This window comes from Saccostrea cucullata, unplaced genomic scaffold (genome assembly GCF_032062105.1).
Source record: "Saccostrea cucullata isolate Sc308-1 unplaced genomic scaffold, CSIRO_AGI_Scuc_v1 ctg1301, whole genome shotgun sequence".
In the NCBI taxonomy this organism is placed as follows: domain Eukaryota; kingdom Metazoa; phylum Mollusca; class Bivalvia; order Ostreida; family Ostreidae; genus Saccostrea; species Saccostrea cuccullata.
The window spans coordinates 1-21,654 of NW_026918437.1; the positions used below are offsets into that span (position 1 = coordinate 1).

The 21,654-nt window shown below is 34.8% G+C and overlaps 1 protein-coding gene across 1 annotated transcript; it reads right to left on the minus strand.

The window, feature by feature from the left end:
• Positions 1–5,652: 5,652 nt before the first annotated feature.
• LOC134266188 (uncharacterized) lies at positions 5,653–17,587 on the minus strand. The gene is made up of 8 exons (XM_062748421.1): positions 17,516–17,587; positions 15,720–15,798; positions 13,187–13,337; positions 11,473–11,567; positions 11,137–11,203; positions 10,488–10,610; positions 6,668–7,985; positions 5,653–6,475 (listed from the first exon to the last, which is right to left on the minus strand). The coding sequence occupies exons 1-8, from the start codon at positions 17,568–17,570 to the stop codon at positions 5,859–5,861; spliced, it is 2,505 nt and encodes an 834-aa protein (XP_062604405.1). The 5' UTR covers positions 17,571–17,587; the 3' UTR covers positions 5,653–5,858.
• Between the last annotated feature and the right edge of the window lie 4,067 nt (positions 17,588–21,654).

Below are 21,654 nucleotides of genomic sequence, written 5' to 3' on the forward strand. Positions count from 1 at the left end.
TCTATTCTATTTTTACATTGAATAAAATCTAATTCAGGTTTACACACTGCAAATTATTTATCAATGGACTCGTTGCGAAAATAATGAATGTAGCCCCTGATCATGATAAATTGACTTTCAAAGTTATTTTTCGAGACTGCCATAAACAAATGACAAACGCAAATAGCTAAATATGACCATTGCCTGAGCTCATTTAAAATTACAATGAAAGAAGAGCAGGAGGGGGCAATAAGATCGAGACACGCGAAATCTCCATACGCTGGTAGTGGGTTCATCGGGTGCAGTCTACAGAGAAGAAAACAAGACGGGAGTCCCCAGAGACCGATTCCTAAAAAGCTAAAGGTCATAAAGGAATCTTACACAATGTCTGTATAAATTACGTCATCGGTGAACGGTAAGCTAGAGCTGCATCTCAACTAAAAGTAACGAAAAGACGTCGTTTTTTGCGTTTATTTTTTTACATATTAAAATCCTAACAACAATTTTTGCCGATTATAATTATTTTAATATTTATTTACTACATTAGGGTGTTTGGTTTCTGATAAAATTCTCTACAGACAACAGTGATTCTGCTCTTTAGGGATCTGCAGAAATATTTTCCTTAAAAATTGTATTAAAGTTTATCTTTGATATTTAAATTTTCCCGCCTCAAGGGGAATCAATCTTGAAATATATATATTTATTCATTACGGGACATGGAGACTAGTCCTTCGTCGCAGATCGTTTTTATGAAACGAGGCCCCGTGTTGTAGAAGGCGCGGGCACGAAAGAATGGCCTTGAGTACCGAGTATATAGGTCAAACAATATGCAAAAAAAAATTGAGAGGGACGTTAGACAACAAATACAATCAATTCTGCTAGATTCAGTCACTGGTTTGTAAGAGCAATTATACTGTAGCAGATTAAGGTAAAATATGTGTATACATGCAGGGCCTTTCAAAAGACAAAACCGTTCACGGTAGCTCGGTAGATAGAGCGTTCGCTCCGTGATCGGAAGGTTGTGAGTACGAATCTCGGCCGCGACAAACCTTAGTGGATAAGCAACTCTTCCTCCGCCATGCGCTTGGCACCTTAAAGTGAAAGTTGCGGGTCCTTCGAATGAGACCATGAAACCGCGGCCCCGTATCATGACGGACGTTGGCACGATAAAGATACCTCACTGCTCGATCAACCCTTAGTGCCGAGAAATTTGAAGCCCTTCACCGGTAAATTGTGACGTCCCTAACTCAGTAACGGTAACGGGACGTTAAACAACATACAATCAAACAACTAATCAAAAGCTAGACCAATTTAAAAGGATTAATTTTGTGAATTTAAGTGATTCTATTATAATATGCAATTTTATAGAAGATTGAAAGAAATATTTCCATGGCTCTGGCGTAAAAACCAAGAGGCTTCAATTGAAGTCTATAATAGGTCTATAAAATTTTAAAAGTAGATTATTTTTTAAAGCTGAATAAAATATTTTTATTTAGACGTTGAATACATGATTTTTGGTCTACATAAATTTACATGGTTTAGCAATGTTAATAATTACGAATTTAACTTTATCAACGACAGAAGAAAATTGGACTGCAAGTCACCATGATCAATAATACGTTATTATTTGACGGATGAAAAAAAGTTAGATTAACGTTCTATTGAGAGAAAAAAACACACAAAATGAAGAACATTTCCTCGGGGGCATTTTTGCTTTTATTGCACCTAATAGATTCTTGCGCATAAGTCAGTATAATTTTTAATGAATGAACAATATCTTCGGCTCTGAAGGGTTTATGAAACCGACAAATAAATGCCATGGAAATATTTTTCGGCTAGAACAGTAATGAGAAATTGCATAACATCGAAGCGATTTTCAACCGTGTTTTCTTCTTGCGTTATTCCCTTGAGTTGCAGTCGCGCCGTTTGGCGACATCTTTTATTGGGTGTGGGAAACACGAATGACCTTTTCCATGTTAATATAATAAGTGACTTTGTTGTTCTTGAGCAGAATAATTTAAAGATATTCTTTTGTAAACATTTTATTCCCCATTTTGGCACGACCCTATCCCAAGGGGGGTCATAATTTTGAACAAACATGAATCTACAGTAACACTACATGTATATGAGTATGCGGCTAAGCAAACAATATCACTCGCTTTATAACATATATTTAAAACAAGAGGCCCATGGGCCACATCGCTCACCTGAGAAGCTTTGACCATTCTGTTCTTTACCAGATTTCCCCCTTGTTATACATAATGCATCCCCACACTACCCCACTGATCATAATTTAGACATTTTGAAATCTACACTACCCCATGATCCTTCCATGGGCACATATGTTTCAGCTTTTTTGGCCCAGTGGTTCCTGAGAAGAAGATTTTCAAAGATTTTTCCTATATATTTCTATGTAAAACTTTGATTCCCCTATAATGGCTCCGCCCTTCCACCGGGGGTCATTATTTGAACAATTTAGAATATACATTATACCAGGATGCTTCCACATAAGTTTCAGCTTTTCTGGCCCAGTGGTTCTTGAGAAGAAGATTTTCAAAGATTTTTCCTATATATTTCTATGTAAAACTTTGATACCCCATTGTGGTCCCGCCCTTCCCCCGGGGGTCATGATTTGAACAATTTAGAATCTACACTACACCAGGATGCTTCCACATAAGTTTCAGCTTTTCTGGCCCAGTGGTTCTTGAGAAGAAGATTTTCAAAGATTTTTCCTATATAAAACTTTGATTCCCCATTGTGGCCCCACCCTTCCCCCGGGGGTCATGATTTGAACAATTTAGAATCTACATTATACCAGGATGCTTCCACATAAGTTTCAGCTTTTCTGGCCCAGTGGTTCTTGAGAAGAAGATTTTCAAAGATTTTTCCTATATATTTCTATGTAAAACTTGGATTCCCCATTGTGGCCCCGCCCTTCTCCCGGGGGTCATGATTTGAACAATTTAGAATCTACACTACCCCAGGATGCTTCCACCTAAGTTTCAGTTTTACTGGCCCAGTGGTTCTTGAGAAGAAGATTTTTTAATGACCCAACCCTATTCTTCTATTTTCTTGATTATCTCCCCTTGCGAGGGGATATGTCCCTTCATTTTAACAATTTAAATTCCCCTTTACCCAAGGATGCTTTATACCAAGTTTGGTCAAAATTGGCCCAGTGGTTCTTGAGAAGAAGTCGAAAATGTAAAAAGTTTACAGACGGACAGACAGACGGACAGACGGACGGACAGACAGACGGACGGACGGACGACGGACAAAATGTGATCAGAAAAGCTCACTTGAGCCTTCGGCTCAGGTGAGCTAAAAAAAACCCGAAGAAAATACAAATTTTAATCTAATCTGCATCATTTTGTAATGCGCTTACAATCGTTCATTTACAGGCAATGATTTTCTTCTCCGATTTACGATGAGTAAGCACGATATTTTTTAATTAGAAAAACCAATATTTTTACCTCTCACTTACATTTCTCCGATGTGGGTTGCAAATGCGGAAGTTTTCTAAATAAAATTTCCTTTTTCTTTTCTTTTTAATTATGTTACGCTATCAGCGGTGATTTAATGCTATATAGCAAAGAAAAAAATAACCTACTATACATAAACAGTGTATCACATTTAAATTAAGGTTCAGCAGACCCATATTTGCATTTTTCTCAAACCATAAAAAAAACTGCTGAACGCATACAACACCCTGGGCTTTACAGAAAAGGAAAGAAAATGGTAATTTACATTCACAATGCTAACAATTTTACCATGCCTTGCAATATATGACAGAAGTGATCTTTTAAAATTGACATTTATAAGCTTTAAGGCCAAAACGATTTTTTTTTGCTCGTCGGAACCGCGTGCTCTCTATTTAAGCAATAAGAGCTTAAATTACCCCAACCCGGGAAAATATGTGTGCTTATTTCTTTTCTATCCCCCATATTTTCGTATTTTGAATCTGCCTATTCTACAATTAAGAAAAAAGTTGATATATAATTGTCCACTAAAATTTTCCATGTGTCCGCCTAAAAATTGTGCCTTCGAAAAAAAAAGGATGAATAATATGTAAGAGTCGTCCTAATATGTATGAGTCGTTCACCGACTCGTACAAGAAATAAAATATTGGTGTGCATGGCCTAAACGAAAAATATTATTTTTTCTCAATAGGAGTTATCTCTCTTATCAGGGGGACAGTGAACCTTAATGACACAGATATTCCCAATGGAAGTATCAAATTGTAAATGTAATTTTAATTATAATACATGTGTACAATTAATATAAAATGCTGTATTCTTCAACTGCTGATCCGCGACTCTCAGTTCTATGATGATAGTAAATATTCAAATTCAATATTTAAAATTGAATATTTTTTCTTTCAATTTAATTGATTGCCTCATCTTGGTTTCTGTGAGCATTAATTTGAATAAAAACTCATTGTGCTTTTAAATATTTTTAATTAATTTAATGCAAATTAATGAAATTAGAAAATAATTGCATACATTGTTGTTAAAACACCGGTATAGATTTGAACATAATATACATTTTTTCTTGTAAAATCACATACATTTTTAAGGCCCATTTTTTTCAGGGTTTGAAGAAAAAAACATATTGGGTTTGTGGGGATTTAATTAATTTCGTGAATGATGAATTATTGAGTTGTTTTATACGTGAAATATTACATTTCGTGGAGGATATATTTTTGTGAATCTCTTCATATCTTAAAACCCTGAAAATTGAACGCCACAAAAACTAGTTGATTATACGGTGTAAGAGTTTTGGCAATATCAGGATAGTAAAACATCAATACTGATTCATACATGTATTTACAATATCAGTAACATAATTTGTGAATCATCAACACCCCCTACAGATCACAGACTGTAACTTTATCTACTGTATATTGACAATACACACCAACATCATTTCAGCTGCGGACTTAATTAATCAAAAAGCACAATAAAGTCATCAAGATGATTATATCAAATATTCCTAAAAAGAACAGGAAATCAAAATAAAATAATTATATTTGATTAAATTGTATAATCAGTTGACAAAAAATCATAAAATTTGCATCAATCATTTCACAAATGAAAAATTCTAGTTTTTAAAAATAAATTTACAGCAGAAAAACACTAATGTTACATTAAAAGTAAGTCATTTTTAAGGCAGGTACATTGTACATGCTCATGTAAAACAAAACTAAAGGCTCATCTAATCTATTTAAATCATTACTTGATTCGCTACTCCACATTTGTATAGCTATCAACATGTAACAATCAGATTTTTAAAAAAATATCGACTAGTTGTTCACCAGAAAAATAATCAATTGAAATACACGTACCGGGAAGCTCCATCATTTAATGCACAAAAACTGGACGGTTATCTTGCTAAAAATTTAAAGACAGTCAGGTCCAATGAGGCAAGTTATTTCAATCCATTTAGATCTATTATGTATACATGTGTAATATAATGCTGACAGTGGTCAATGAGACATAGCCTTGTTTCTATTTCAAAATTTAAAGTTATCTTTCCAGGTTAATGCTAACATGGTAAAATAAAGCAATTGCATTAATATGATTTATTAATCATTACCATGATTATGAGACTATTACCGTAAAAAAAATGTTTAATTTATAATTTAAAGAGATATGGCACTAAATACAGTGAATAAGGTTTTTTTAAATTTAAAATTTTAATTTAAAATAAATGGTATGGCACTATTTCTCATTTTCTTATATAATCAATTCAAATATGGCACACAAAATTTCATTTTCGTCAAAATATGGCACTAAGATTTTTTTTAAGTTCGAGTAAATATGAATCTGGAAAAAAACTCGTAAAATGTAGCACTTCTATCTATTTTTCACTCTTCAATAATATCACTGCGGGTCAAATGCCGGTAGCCTAGGAATGGAAGCGTCACTTCCGGTTGGTTCAGCTTCAGTAATCCATTCCATGATTTTCTGGTTAGCCTCGGCCTCTGTGATCGGTTCAGGAAGCAGACTAGGGGAGAGACCTAACATCTGACTAGAACTTTCCGAAAACATGTCTCTATTCAAGTCGTTTTGGGAGACAGAACCAAAAATGACAGGGGGCGCCATCTGTAGGTGATCAGAGGGATTATCTCCCTTTCCTTGAACACCTAACAAAGGATTGTGGGTATTGCCCTTTTCTCCCCCTTGACTAGAAGTTTGATTCTCGGTCCCTTTTATATAACTTTCGTTATGTGGCCCATTTCTTCTGCTGGATACCTGGTAAGAAGTCGTTGTGGGACTTTCTCGAATTGTTCTCCCTGAAGGTTTGCGAGTCCCTTCTATTGAAGAACTATCCCAGCCATCTTGGTCCGGAGAAAATGACGGAAGCCAGACGCTGTCTTTAGGAACGTGAAGTCCCGTGATCTGTACCCGCCATTTTGTCAGATCGCTAAGGAAAAGTTTGAAGATGAGCATCACTTTACAGTTATGACGGTCCTGCTTATGTTGCATGCCTCGACATCCTGAAAAACAAAGAGAAAAAACTGAATGCGAGTTATGTATTTTTTCTGCAAGAGCTGCGACATTATTTCCCGTATTAACAAACAAATGAAGCAATCCATTTTATTGTTTAATTCATATCAATGTCAAAAAGTCTCGTACCTGTAATCCGCACATGTTTAATAATTAATTAATGATTCTTAGAAATCCAATACCTGGGACACATTTGCCACGCCCACCACACTTCCGAACACAGTTCCCATGACCTGGACACCACATGTACCAGCTGACCACATACTCGTCTCGAACCAACTTTCGCTCTATCTTGGACTTCCGGGCCTGCCCCTCCTCTGTGTATTCAAAGTAATCGTCCAAGCTGTTCCTGTCCTGTTTCTGGCTTCCTCGCTTCCAGGTCAACTTTGTGTTTTCCTTCACATTCTTCTGACGACACATAGTGACGTAATTTTTCTTTACAGCCCTTTTCCCTTTGTTGAGGTAAATTCCTTGTATGAGGGGATGTTCTTTTAGGAATTCTTCAACTTTTACGCCAACGTCGACAAAGTTTACCTCACCGTACATCGATGACTTGTGAAGTTTGGCGCCTAAAAATCCGAATCTTTTGTCCATCCGTTTCCGTATTTTGCGGGTTTGTGACATGCTCCGTTTTACGATTTTGGAAGCTGGTGGACTCATTATGTCTGCCTCTTTATCAAAATCGTAGACGTTTGCGTCATCTGTCTGAGTTTCCTGGTCGTCTTGTGTGACGTCATCCTCGCTTTCGTCTGCGTAGGGTATAGTTGATTCTCCGTCAGAATGGCCTCGTTGAGACGATATATCGATGTCTTCATCGGAATCAGACTCAAAGAAATCCATCCGGTTCTTCTCTATTGGTTCGAAACAAGACGAAATGTCTTTTCCCATGATCCTTTGCGCGTCATTCCTAGCTTCGTCCAGGGAAGGGATTTTAGGAATTGCGAATGAGGGCGGTACAGGTCTTTCTAACATTGCTATGCTCGCTTCATTGGTTCTCACATTTATTAAACTATTGGCTGGACTTTCCACTCTGATGCTCTGCACGCTTGGAGGACCAGCAAGAAGAAATTCGTCGTTTGTCAAATCTGGCAAACTTCCCATAAAATCAAGACTTTTTATCGAACCCAGAGACGACAGAGGTCGCTCTGTAAGAGCTTCCTCTTGGACTTCCGTTTCCTGTCCAAGATATGACGAATTTTTATTAGAATTTATTTCATCTACCGTTTTATTATTCATATTTTCTACACCCATGCCATAAACATCACGCCGATTTTGGTCGGCGGGGGCGTACGAGTCGCGTTTTTTGGACAATTCGGTCGTAAAAGTTTCCTTCCTGTTTAAGTTGATAACAGAGATTGTGTTGGATTTCGGTGAGTACTGGATTTTTCTTTGAGGTCGTGTTCGGTAAAATGGCGTTTTCTGAATTCGGTTATCCAGCGACTTTTCCACCTCCCGCCGACACACACCTATTGTTTCGTTTTGTGAGCCTTTTCCCTTCACCTAGGAAATTTAAAATGTTCCACAATTAATTCCTATCAAAAAAAATCTTAAAAGTCAGACTTAATAAAATCCTTTTTAAATTAAATGCTTGAACGCATAAAGATATTTTTACTATCATTAATTTGTCTTTTCTTATACTGTCTAAATCTTTAAAAAACATCTCTATGAGAAAGTTTTCTTTTATAATTATGATTTAAGAGCCAGGTGTTGTGTATAGAACTCTTTTATTTTTTAGCCCTGCATAAACAAAAATAGCAACAAATGATGTAGAATAAATTAAAGACTACTGGTTAAATTAGCCATACCAACTACTAAACTGTTTGTTTTATAAAATTCTCAGTTCAAAATGTTCATTGAAATGTCAAATATTTTCAATGTTGACAGGAAAAAATGAATAATTGTACAGAAAAAAATTATTCAAGCTGTTTTTATTTACATGTAGTCAATTAAATAACACTTCTTTTCTTTACTGAAGCTTGATAATAATATTTTCTCGTTTTCCAACCTGTTATGCCATTTTTGGTTGATTTTGTGTTTCCTGTTTGAAACTGCTTTGTCATACAACATTCCACAATCTATTTCAGGTACATGAAAGACATATATTGAATCCCTTAATATAGCGCCTTTATATACAGTGAAATCACAAATTTTCGTGGAGGTTTGAATTACGTTGTTTTCAAGGTAAGGAGTAACCCTCAAATTCATGACTACCTTGAAATGGAAAATTTCATATGCATTATTACTAAATATTTCTCCAACCATGAACATGTTGAAATCAAATCCCCACAAACCAATATTTTTTTGTCAAACCTCGAAAATTTGACCCCATGAAAATATGTGATTTTATAGTAGTTTAAGAAAATAACATTGGGCAGAATTTAAATGGTTGGATACAGCAGAAGGTCCATAAACCCACTGTCCTTGTCAAGTGTTTAATCCTTGTCTTGTGTTTCCAATACAAATATGTACTGGGTAACCTGATGCATGTAACATGCACATTTCAAACATACTAATAAGCCATTTGGGTGACCAACAATGTGGCTTGAACCTTAAACCCTCGCATTTTAAAATTGATGCTCTGCTGAGCTAAATATTTCATATAAAGTTTAATCCACTAGCTAGTGCTCTTATGAGTATGGGTGGTATCACCTTTGATAACAACAACCACTACATGTATCTGGGGGCGTTTTGTGTGATTTTTTATCCCTGTCATTACAAGTTGGATAAAAAAGAGCCACATTCCTTGGGAGATTCTTAAAAAATCACTTTGATTCATGTATCAAAATCATGGATATAAAAATTATATTCTTTGGGATACAGTGGATCTTCAGATATCCGAACGCTTCAGTATCCGGACAATTTTTCATCAGAACAGAATCTTTTACACGTTAATTTTTCCTGTTTAACTGGTAATTCAGGTATCCGACACTTCACATATCCAGACAAATAGACTAGGAACCAAAGCGTCTGGATAAATGAGGGTCCACTGTATATACATCCACTGTTATAATCTTTGGGATATATATACCGGTACATCCACAGTTGTAAGGAGTAGAATGTGATAACCATGAAAACCAGAAAAACATGTCACATCTCACTATCAACACCATTCAATGATCTATGGATAAAAATCCTAACTCTCTCCATATACTGTAAAATCACATATTTTTTTCGTGAGGTCAAATTTTCATGGTTTGAGTAAAAACTCTTGGTTCATGGGGATTCGTAGATGTAGAATTGTTGAGTAGTTTTGTATGTAATATTTTACATTTTGTGGTGGACATGAATTTGTGGGTGTCTTCACACATCGAAAACAACGAAAATTAACCCCCATGAAATTTTGTGATTTCACAGTATATGATATAAAACCATTTATAAGCATGATGAGTATTCATCTTCTTCTTTTGTACTCTTTTTTAGTTTCAATTATTTCATTTTCTTGTTCATTTGAAGTATATAAAACTTTCTTTTCTGACAAACCAGCAAGCAGTCTTAAACCTTAATTGTAGGGGACACTACACACTTTCTTCATGATATTATTTATACAAAGAAACAGATTATATCTGCAGCAATACTCTATAGTCACAATTAATGACTTAATGCTTCTCGTGTACAACATGGGAGAAAGGCATCTGGAATCCTATTACAATATCATGTTCTGTTACCAGAAATATCTTCTTTTACCTTCAAAGTGTCAGGCTTTTTATTGACCACTTTCTACTGGTCAACTTCTTGAAATTCTGATTCAATTTTACCAAAACACACCTTTATGACAGTTTTTAACCAGGATCGATTTCTGGTCTAATAGTTAGTTACTGTCTTCTTTGCAAGGTATCTACATATACTGAAAACATCAGAATATAAATTATATTTGTAAACATAGGGCTAGTCTAGATCTTCATCTAGCTTTGTAGCACTGTCTTTGATACATGTGTACATAGCTGCTACAATCTTTGACACATAGCCCTAGCAGTCCTACAATATCTACAACACTGGACTTACTGCAGTAGGTATCTCTACTCCTCTGGACTGGAGGGCAGCATGGGTAGTCAGAATTTCCTCTGTTTTGTCCCTGAGTAAGTCAACAGCATGAGGAATCCCCGGAGAGACAAACCGTAGGCATTCCTGTAAATATAGGCATGTGACAGACAAATCGTAGACATTCCTGTAAATATAAGTCTTGTGAAAAGTTATAGACATTCCTGTAAATATAAGTCTTGTGACAAGTTATAGACATTCCTTTAAATATAACTCTTGTGACAAGTTATAGACATTCCTGTAAATATATAAAGTAAAGTGGCAGAGAATTTTGTAGATATTCCTGTGAATATAACTATTGTGGTAGGCAAATCATAGACATTCCTGTTAAAAATAATTCAAGCAGCATACAAATTGTAGATATTTCTGTAAATATATAATACATAAGTATGATATTATGTAGAATTACTGTAAATCTTTCATAAATAATCTTGAAAAATTGCCACAAACATGGCAAGAATCTTTTGAAAAGTTATATCGAGTAATAAAACAGAAAATTTCATATCAAGTTTGTCTTTGTAATTGAAGATTGACTGTTTATTTTAAAATTCTTAAAATAAACTCAGTTGAGATTCTGATTTAGTTTAACATCTGAGCTGCTACAAAAACAGACCTCCGAAGCTTTGGCACTTCCTGGTAGATTGATTATGAGTGTACTGCCTCTTATTCCACAGACCAACCTAAAATATAAATTTTATAAATCATTATAAATCAAGCTACAATGTCGGTAAATGCATAAGACTGTTGATGATGAGAAGTTTTACAGTTTAAATATGGTTTCATTTCTAATAAATGGCAATGACATCCCTATCCCCCCACTCCCCCCCCCCCTCCCCCCAAGGCCTTACCTGGATTCCTTCAGTGCTAATAATTGGTGACCACCTAAACACTTACTGAGATGTTTCCAATGGATGTTGACCCCACCCCCATCCCCCTTCTCCTGACCTACCTGGACAGCATGGCTAATGGCGTGACCTCTAATGACTGTTTCAACATGGCCAAGGTCATTCCTAGCGCCTCTTTCTCAAGGACGGACTTGGTGGCCTTCAACGAAGAAAAAACTGCTTATAACACAGAATTGACATGAAAGTGCTTTAATGCTGTAGGAAAGATAACTCTTATTATCTAACAATGATATAGGATTTTTTTGGGGAGGGGAGGGGGGATAACAAAAGTATTGTAAGAAGAAAATCTGCATATATACATGTAATCTAGAATGCACTACCATGTATTTAGTTTTAAACTTTGCTTTTATAAATGATTTGTTAATATTTTGTTTTAGGTACACTTGTAAAACAAATTCATACAGTTTTGCCATCTCTTTCTTATGGTCCTTTCAATATTAAAAATAAAGTGCCCCGCCACAGCATGATACGCCCGTCAAATATATTGTTCAATAATCATAAATTGGTAACGGTGCAAAAAAATCAGATAACCTTGATTAACAGATTGACACAGATTTCAATGATCTAATTTCCATTTCTTATCATGTTTAAAATATTGTACATACATCTCTAAGAGACTTACAGTGTAGGAATTAATTATAACAAATAATACATCATATAATTCTAAACTGGCTGTGTTAGAACTTAACAAATATCCATCTGCAGCTTAAATTGTTTATTGCATATTTAATGGAATAATGGAAATGCTACAGTCTAATAAAAAAAAACAAAAATAAATTATTCTTTAGACTATAAAATTCTAAGTGAGGCATGGTGACTGCAATTTGTTGCAAATATATAAAAATTGAAATGTATCTCGGTAATTTTATTTCAATGAACACATGTATAATTAGTTATCATTATATTATACAATACTAATTTAGTTTTAATCATACATTAAACATCAATTTGTTTTAATTACATTACACCAATTGAAAGATCTTTTTCTGAACTAGCCATCAAGAACTCTTAATGAACACAAGCAACTATGAGGCCATTTCTTTTTGCCCAACTCCCAAGAGATTAAAGATAAAGATAACAGCTGCATTTTCAGAGATCTGCTCTACCACTTAGCGCCTGACAATAAACTCATTAATTTCTCTCTATTTCTGTTATCAAAATTCTTCTTGACCAGTGCTTGATAATTATGCCCATGGGACAAACTAAATTCCTCTCAAAACATTAACATTTGTTACAGATTGCTTTAAAGCATATAATGAAAAAATAAGTTTTTACTTGATTTAACATTTTTAAACAAGGATACAACTATATTTTTGCATTTTTAAGGATTATGAAATTTAAAATTTTAAAGACTTAGTTTTTTAAAAAAAATCACTTAAATTAAAGGTCACAGTGACCTTGAAATAGGCCGCGACACACCTTCTACCTAAGATGCATAAACTGGCCAAGTTTGATGACTCTGAGTCTAATAGTTTTCTAGTTATGGGCCGGAAAGGATTTTTCCATATTTGGCTCTAACTTCTTAATTAAAGGTCAGAGCGACCTACTTTTTGTGCGCGACACACCTTCTACCCAAGACGCATCAGATGACAAAGTTTGATAATCCTAGGCCTAATAGTATTAAAGTTATGAGCCGGAAACGAAAAAGCTAACAGACGGACAGACGGACGGACACGAAGCCTATAACATAATACGTCCCGTCTGAAGACGGGCGTATAAAAATATTTCCTAACATAAACCATTAACACACATTCTTACCTCCGGGGTGACATCTCGGGGGGAGAACCCTGTCCCTCCCGTGGTCAGTATGAGGTTCAGTCTCCGTTTATCGCTCCACTCGACCAGCGTCGACTTGATCTGTTCCTCCTCATCAGGGACAATCTTAGTCACCACCACACGCCCCGGGATTCTGTAAATCACAGCTAGACCATTACATTAATATACTGCAGAACCCTTTAAAAGCAGACACCTACACTGGACTACCTGAATTTCTTTTCTTTTAATTACATATATGAAAATTTAAGACATATCTTTATTTTCAGGAGAAACAGGGCTACATATTTTAAGGAGACTTTACAAGAGTTTTCAGGACTTAGAGATGACAGGAAAATGTCTAAAAAAAATGGCAAGGACTGATGAAATCCTTAGACATTTCAGTCCAGATGAATGATTATCTTTTAAAAATTGCAGAACAATTAAAATAAAGAACACAGATAGACAGACCTTTCTTTTGACTGATACACTCTGTCAAAATGTCTTTGAGATTTATTTTTAGAAAATTTAACCATCTCTGTAAACATATGGCAAACATGATAAACATGTGTGAATAACTAACATAGTTTTAAATGAAAATTTCAGGATCAGATTGTATATTAGTGCTTTTGTATTGCTTCTTGTTCACTAATTCAAGTACATTAAAAATAAAACATGTTGTTTTTAAAATTGGACAAGTGAATGATGTATGATTTCACAGGGCTCTCACATCACATTTTGGGACTGGGGCCGGGGCCGTTCAAACTGGGAAAATTATCGTCAATTTGGGAAAAGTTGGATAACTAAAATTCATTAAAAAAATCCTCAAAATTTTGCTTTTCTAGTATTTTGTCATCAATTTAACTCTGGTTTTGAATAAACAGTTAAACAGAACAAACATGGGTACGTAGGCTATTTATGAATTTTCAAAGTACATTAGCTTTGTCATTACTATCTTTGAGTGTTGATAATTGCCGTTATATGTCTTTCTGAGTGACAGTCGCTAGTCAAGTAGTCCCGAATTTCCTCGATCACATGGACAATTTTGCTTACCAAAACAGCGCGAGACTGCACATGCCAAAGCGTGGGTATATTTCTAGGTGCAGCTTACTAATGTTTAAATGAAATGTCTATTTTTGAAACCAATATGATGTTTTTCATTGAAACTACATGACAAAATACTCTGCTCTCAGGGGCTGACAAATAGATTTTTAAGGCACTTGTCCAAGGGCAAGTACATGGTAAAAGTTGACTTGCCCTACCTGAATTTTTGCTTGCCCTACCATAAACTAATTCTGTATTTATAGATATTTCAAAAAAAGAGGAAGACAAATGCTTAGTAAATCATGCAAGCCCCTATGCCCAGCTTAATATTTATGGAATACAAATAAATTCTTTTTTTGATAAGTCACTTGCCCACGGGCAAGTGGTTGATAAAATTTCACTTGCCCACCCCTAAAATTCACTAGCCCCGGTGTCATATAATATATTGAACCCCGCGATATTTTGAACCCGGGTTCAAAATATCGCTGCGAAATATTGAACCCCCCTATAAAATATTGAACCCGGTGTTCAAAATATTATGGCCATAAAATATTGAGTCCCCCTAGCTGTCCTTTTAATTTAAGAGGTAGGGGGTTCAAAATATTATGGCCATAAAATATTGAGTCCCCTGCCCTTTTAATTTTACAGGGAGGGGGTTCAAAATATTATGGCGGCCATAAAATATTAAGTCCCCCTACCCATTTAATTTAAGAGGGAGGGGGTTCAAAATATTATGGCCATAAAATATTGAGTCCCCCTGTCCTTTTAATTCAAGAGATAGGGGATTCAAAATATTATGGCCATAAAATATCGAGTCCCCCTGCCCATTTAATTTTACAGGGAGGGGGTTCAAAATATTATGGCCATAAAATATCGAGTCCCCCTGCACATTTAATTTTACAGGGAGGGGGTTCAAAATATTATGGCCATAAAATATTGAGTCCCCCTGCCCATTTAATTTTACAGGGAGGGGGTTCAAAATATTATGGCCATAAAATATTGAACCCCCTGTTCTTTTAATGGGATTTGTCATCCCCTGGCTCTCATAGTTAGTACATATTTTTGTAAAAACAATAACCTGGTTCCCCGAACCAGTTTATGAATGCATTTGGCACGAACTATTAAAATAGTAGTACAGTTTCACTTTCATTTGCAAGTTTGTTTAGTTTGGGTTTTTTTTTTTTTGAGATTTAGTTTCATGGACTTTTATTTTTTAATTATATTTTGCTATGGAAATTGGGAAATTTACACCTTTCTTTTGGGAAAAAAGGTACCTTTTTTGCATTGGGAACGGGGCCGAATATCCACCCCAGATATAGAGAATCGAGAGCCCTGTTTCATAATTTATTAGCATGAATCAGTACAATAAAATTGCACCCAACTTTGAGCGTTTCCTTTATTGTATGTTTACAGTATGTTTAGACTTATTTTTGTACATTTACAGTATACTTAGACTTAATTTTGTACATTTACAGTATACATGGTATATACTTACACTTTTTGGTCGTGAATTAACACAAACAGGTTCTTACAGCTTTCATCCACTGCTTCATTTCTGTAGCACCTGTCACTGACTGAAATACAAGGGAAACAACGCCTTATATGTACGTGACTTAAACTCATTCACTAATGACTAATGTAATAACAATAGCAACTACATTGATCATCTTATTTTGTAAATCACTCTGTGGAACAAAAAATTCTATTATCATGACTATAAAAGGTAAAAATCTGATAACCCCCCCCCCCCCCCCAAATAAAAGAGAAATGATAGAATTGATGCAGAAAGAGTTTGAAGAATTCAAATATTCACATCAAAAATCATTACCAATGGAGTGATCAGTATCAATAAAACTAAAAAATTCTTCTGGACAAAATTTGCAGGCTACTATTTACTATTTACCAGGTCCAGTCCAAAGACTATTTCTACCTACGTAGCTATTAATTGCTACGTAGGTATTTAAACCTACCCAAAGTAGATATTTTTATCTACTTTCTGCATTAATTGCATTTTGTGGCCAAACAGCTGAACGGCGCAACATGGTGAGTACCATATTTCTTAAAACAGTCACACTGATGATGGATATGACAAAAATTTGACCAAAAAATGATTACTTCATGAATTAACAACTTTGCATAGAAATTAATGTAAAATTGAAGATTTAGGAAGTAATCATTTTTTGGCCAAAATTTCATCGTATTCATCATTAGTGTGACTGTATCAAAATACTGTAAATGTAATATATTTATGTGTACAATATTTGGCGGAAATTGATTTTTCAACAAGTTAGCGTAGATTTGATTTAGCGCATTTCTAAATGTTGTTATTTATGAATACATGCGCAAGACATTTAGCGTTGTACATGTACTTGAATTAGCTGATGTTTCTTTCCCCCAAAAGCGCCAAAAAGAATACACAGCCAAATGTAATACGTTTACAGTATATGGTATTTGCCATGTAGCGCCGTTTGTTCTTTTGGTCACAAAATGCAGATAATACAAAAAGTAGGTAAAAATAGCTATTTTTGGTAGGTTTAGATACCTACAAAGCTATTAATAGCGAGCGCAGTGAGGCGGAGCTCTTAAAGCAACGCCTGTGCGAAGAGAAAATTCGGTCTTCTGCACATTCATTCGATAGATTTTTTTGATGCAGTAATTTGGACCCACAATGCATCACTTGTTTTAGCTACGTTCTCGCGAGAATCACGGCAAATGTTCAACAAAAAGTTTACTCGCCTTGATTTAATGGATATATATTGAAGATAATAGAAAACAAAACGTTCTTCATTAACTTTCAGCACTGTTCAGGCTTTTTCTCGGTATATTGCGACTTACATACGTCATGTGACGTCAGAGTCTAGACGCACCAAATGTCACGTGCGGTTTGACGAGCCCGATCTAAATGAAAACAATAGAAGAGTTTGCGCTCGCTCTAACGGTCGCACCGTCAACATATTAGCTACGTATGTACATAGGTAGAAATAGTCTTTGGACTGGACCTATTTACTTCTCCAAACTAAAGATGTAAAGCCAAAGGTATAAAATGACCTTTGTCAAAGTTTTTTGTCCATTCAATGCAACTTTGTTGTTGGAAAACTGCCTGTACCCAACCGAGACAAAGTAGACCCATGAATGACCTTATATAGTTACATGTAAAATGTAAACAGCGTGCGCAATCTACTTTCGTTTTCTTTGTATGATATTTTTTCCGTTTGTCATTTAGTCAGGACTGTTCATCTAATCAATTCCTGAATTCCTGCTACTCCTGAATTATTTTATGGGAGACATTACCTGTTAGAATCCCAATCTGTATCACCGACATCTTCCCCGCGACGGAGGAATCCATGTTTAAACTTCCCGAATTACGGAATGTTGAACCCGATGCTTTAAAGATGAGCAGCGCCTTTTCGCGCCTCTCTCATAAATCATAAATTTATGACGAAGTCTCACATGATTTAATTATATGATATATGGTATAACAATTGGTATGAAAAACATCAGCCAGCATTTGACTTACCAACAAATCTCTCCCTAAGCTTAAATTTTGGTTATAAAAGCTGAATGAATCATTAAATTCATACAAATCATCCCAATAATTTTGATAAAACTCTTTTTGACAAGGACATTGTGTCGACCATAGAATTTCAGACATTCCACATTAAATAGATCAATTCATAGTGTAAAGCATAGGTGGATGATTGTTTCAAAAAGCAAAATGAACATAAAAATTCTCTGATATAATTTAAGTGAATTTGAAAAAAAAAAATATTCCATTGATCATAAGGTATAATGTAAAGATCGAAAGTTAATTCATAGCTTCTTCAAGTCTTATTATTTTTTAATAAAGCTAAATTTGACCAATTTTTGTTTCTGATGTTGAGAATAGAACACTAAAGCATGATTCACAAGTCTCGCGTGAATCTGAAATTGAGTTAAAATTTCGGGAAAAATATCGTTACGGAAGTTAACGTTATGCAAGTGAATTTCCCAGCAATAAAAGTTTAAATTCTAAGAATCTACAGCTCTTGATACTTGTAGAACATCGATTTTTAAAAAAAAAAAAAAAAGTATTTCCGATTTAAAAGTATAATATGTGTATATAATTACATCCACTGAATATTTTCTCCTTTATTTCTTAAGAAACCCCATTGCGTTCATCACTGTGTCATGTTGTAAATTTGGAATTTACCGGGTGGCCGTAAATACAAAATTTACAACTGCATAAACTACAGTAGGCATGTCGCCTGTACAGATTTCTTAATCAGTGGCTGTTCCATCAATGAAACGTATAAAGACGTTCGCATCATTAATACAATAATTAATCTTTTTAATCCTACTTTAATTGATTATTTAAACAGATATAAATATAAACAATCAAATGTCTTTCTTTGTTTGTTATTACTGGAATGAACGGTCGCAGCTATTGCAGAAAAACTTTACATAACCCGCTTACGCGGGTTATGTATTTTTTCTGCAACAGCTGCTTCCGTTCGTTCCAGTAATATTTACATCCACTGAATATTTTCTTCTTTATTTTATAAGAAAACCCACTGCGTTCATCCCTGCATAAACTACATTAGGCATATCACCTGTACAGATTTCTTGATCAGTGGCCGTTCCATCAATAGTTAAGACGTTCGCATCATTAACACAATAATTAATATTTTTAATCCTACTTAAAATGATAATTTAAGCAGATATAAATATAAACAATAAAATGTCTTTCTTTTTTTGTTGTTACTGGAATGAACGGTCGCAGCGTTTGCAGAAAAAATTTACATAACCCGCTTACGCGGGTTATGTATTATTTCTGCAACAGCTGCTTCCGTTCATTCCAGTAACAACAAACAAAGAAAGCATTTTATTGTTTAAATAACAAAGAAAGAAAGACATTTTATTGTTTAAATATCGACATATCAGTTTAATCAGATACTTAAAAACCAACGGAAGTACATGTACGTTTAGAAAGATTGAAATACCCAAAATAACTATTATAGAGGTACTGTGAGCAATGAGCTCACTAAATAATACGCCGCCTCCCATATGAATATAATGGCAGTGTCCATGTTTTGTCGTGGCAAACCCAAAATATGTGTCAGATCAAAAAATAAAATAGGAGGTGCACAAAGGCAATATTTAATAAAGAATCTGTGAAAGTTTCAACAAATTTCATTCAGTGGTATATAATAGGAGTTGCGGATAATCGATGCATACATGGGTACCCCAAAGCGTAACAGACGGACGGACGGACATACCGATTACAGTATATCCTCTCACTTTTCAAGCGGGGGGTATAATTATACCAGATTAATAGCATGAATTGTTTTTTATTTAACTATTCCCCACGATATATTAAAGACTATATATGCAGACTTTTAACGTCATATAGACAACCCAGGTACTTGTTGACATCCCCCCCCCCCCGATAAAATATCAACCCCAGGGCTTGTAGGATATTTCTTCACAAATTATATGTATTACATTTATTCATTAAGTTTACCACAGGCATAAGCGGGAAAAAGTGGAAAATACTCGTTCCATACAAAACACCCCACTATACATTCTCTCTTATAATGTACATGTGTATAGTATATTTTTATGGAAGGATTATTTTTCATTTTTTCCCGATTTTTCCAATGAAATACTTAATAAATAGTGAAGAAATATCCAATAAGCTTCGAGGTTGATAATGAAGTCTCTTGCTGCCATTTTCAATTTAGTCAGGGATTCATTGGGTGGCGATAAAAACGGGATTCAGTGATTGATACGAGGATTGTTTGACAAGTTGTACTCCTAAGTGAGGTGTATGTAATTCACTGAAGTGGAAATCGTGATTTTTGAAAATTTTCATTTAATCTGTAATTATGGTGATAATTATTTACATATCATCGATGTCTGTAACAGTTATATAATTAAACTCTGTCACAGTGCATCTTTGATCGAACTACAGGGCGTATAATAGGAAATACAGAGCATCTTGGACTTCGATAACGGGATATAGCGGTATTAAAAGTATATAGATGCGGAAAATGAGTAAGGATGCTTAATTTTAAGTGAATTAATTTTCCAGTTTGATAGACCCGACCAATAACACTTCAAAATACATCGAATAGCATGAATAGGGTAATACTAAAATACGAGAATAAGAAGATATAAGGGAACCAGATTTTGAAGAAAGGAAATGGGGATAAAAACAGTATTCAAGCTCATTTGTTCATTCAAACAGCAAGTACAAATTATAGGAGCAGGGCAAACACGGACTTTTAATTAGCTGCAGATCTGTAGCTCTCCGAAAAAAAGATATTGATAGACCGGAGAGCTACAGTGCCACCCATTGAAAAAACTGTATATTTATTGCGCACAAAAAAGTGCGCTCGATTCTTGATTAATTTTTCCAAATTCTTACCTCAATTGCAAAAAATGGAAGATTTCAAAAAATTACTCTTTCGTCTATCAAGTTCTCTCGTAGTTGACATCTGAACGAAGCATTTTGGATCGAATTATCTTTGAAACCAAAATGGCAGTATAAATAAGCGAAATGTCCGAAGATTGCAATATCAGGGCCAGGAGGACTATTAACAACAATTATGAGGAATGTTTTGTTGTGGAAAGAGTCAAAGAATATGTTAGGAACACACGGTTAGTAATATTTTGAGATTACAGCTTGAAAAACATGGAGAAATAAATCGATAACCGAGCGCATTTTTTGTGCGCAATAAATATACAGTTTTTTCAATGGGTGGCTCTGTAGCTCTCCGGTCTATCAATATATGGGTCAATATAAAAAAAGCAGCTAAATGGTTCATATGAAAATTGGAGATACAATTAAATATTTCCGTTTCTTTTTTTGTATCTAAATTGATAAAGCTGCACAATATTTTGGGAAAACAACATTTAGCAAACAGTAGGGAAGCTATTTTTTTCACAGGTGCTTGAGGACAGGAACCCCCCCCCTTAATATAGACCCCCGGGCCTGTTAGACTTTTTTCACATAAATTATATATGGATGACACATTTGTGATATAATCTATCCTATCAATTCAGAAAATTTGCTTAAACTTATATTTTATAAAAATATCTACCCTCTCTGTATATAAATTAACGTTGATTTTTATATAGAGAATGTAGGGTAGATTTAATAGAACGTTTGTTTTAGGTAATTTTTCGATTTGCTGGTATAGATCATATCACAAATATGGCAATGGAAGATTTTTTATGAGAAAAAAATAGAAAAAGCCCAGGGGTCTATATCGAAGGGGGGGGGGGGGGTCCTGTCCTCAAGCACCTGTGATTTTTTTCAGAATTTTCTCGTAAAAGTTACCAAATTGTGTTTTTCTGTCATTGGTGTTACCTTATAAAATTTTGTTGTGTAGAATCAATTAAAAAACTTATGAATGCAAGCCTTGATAAACATGTACTAGGATTATTCA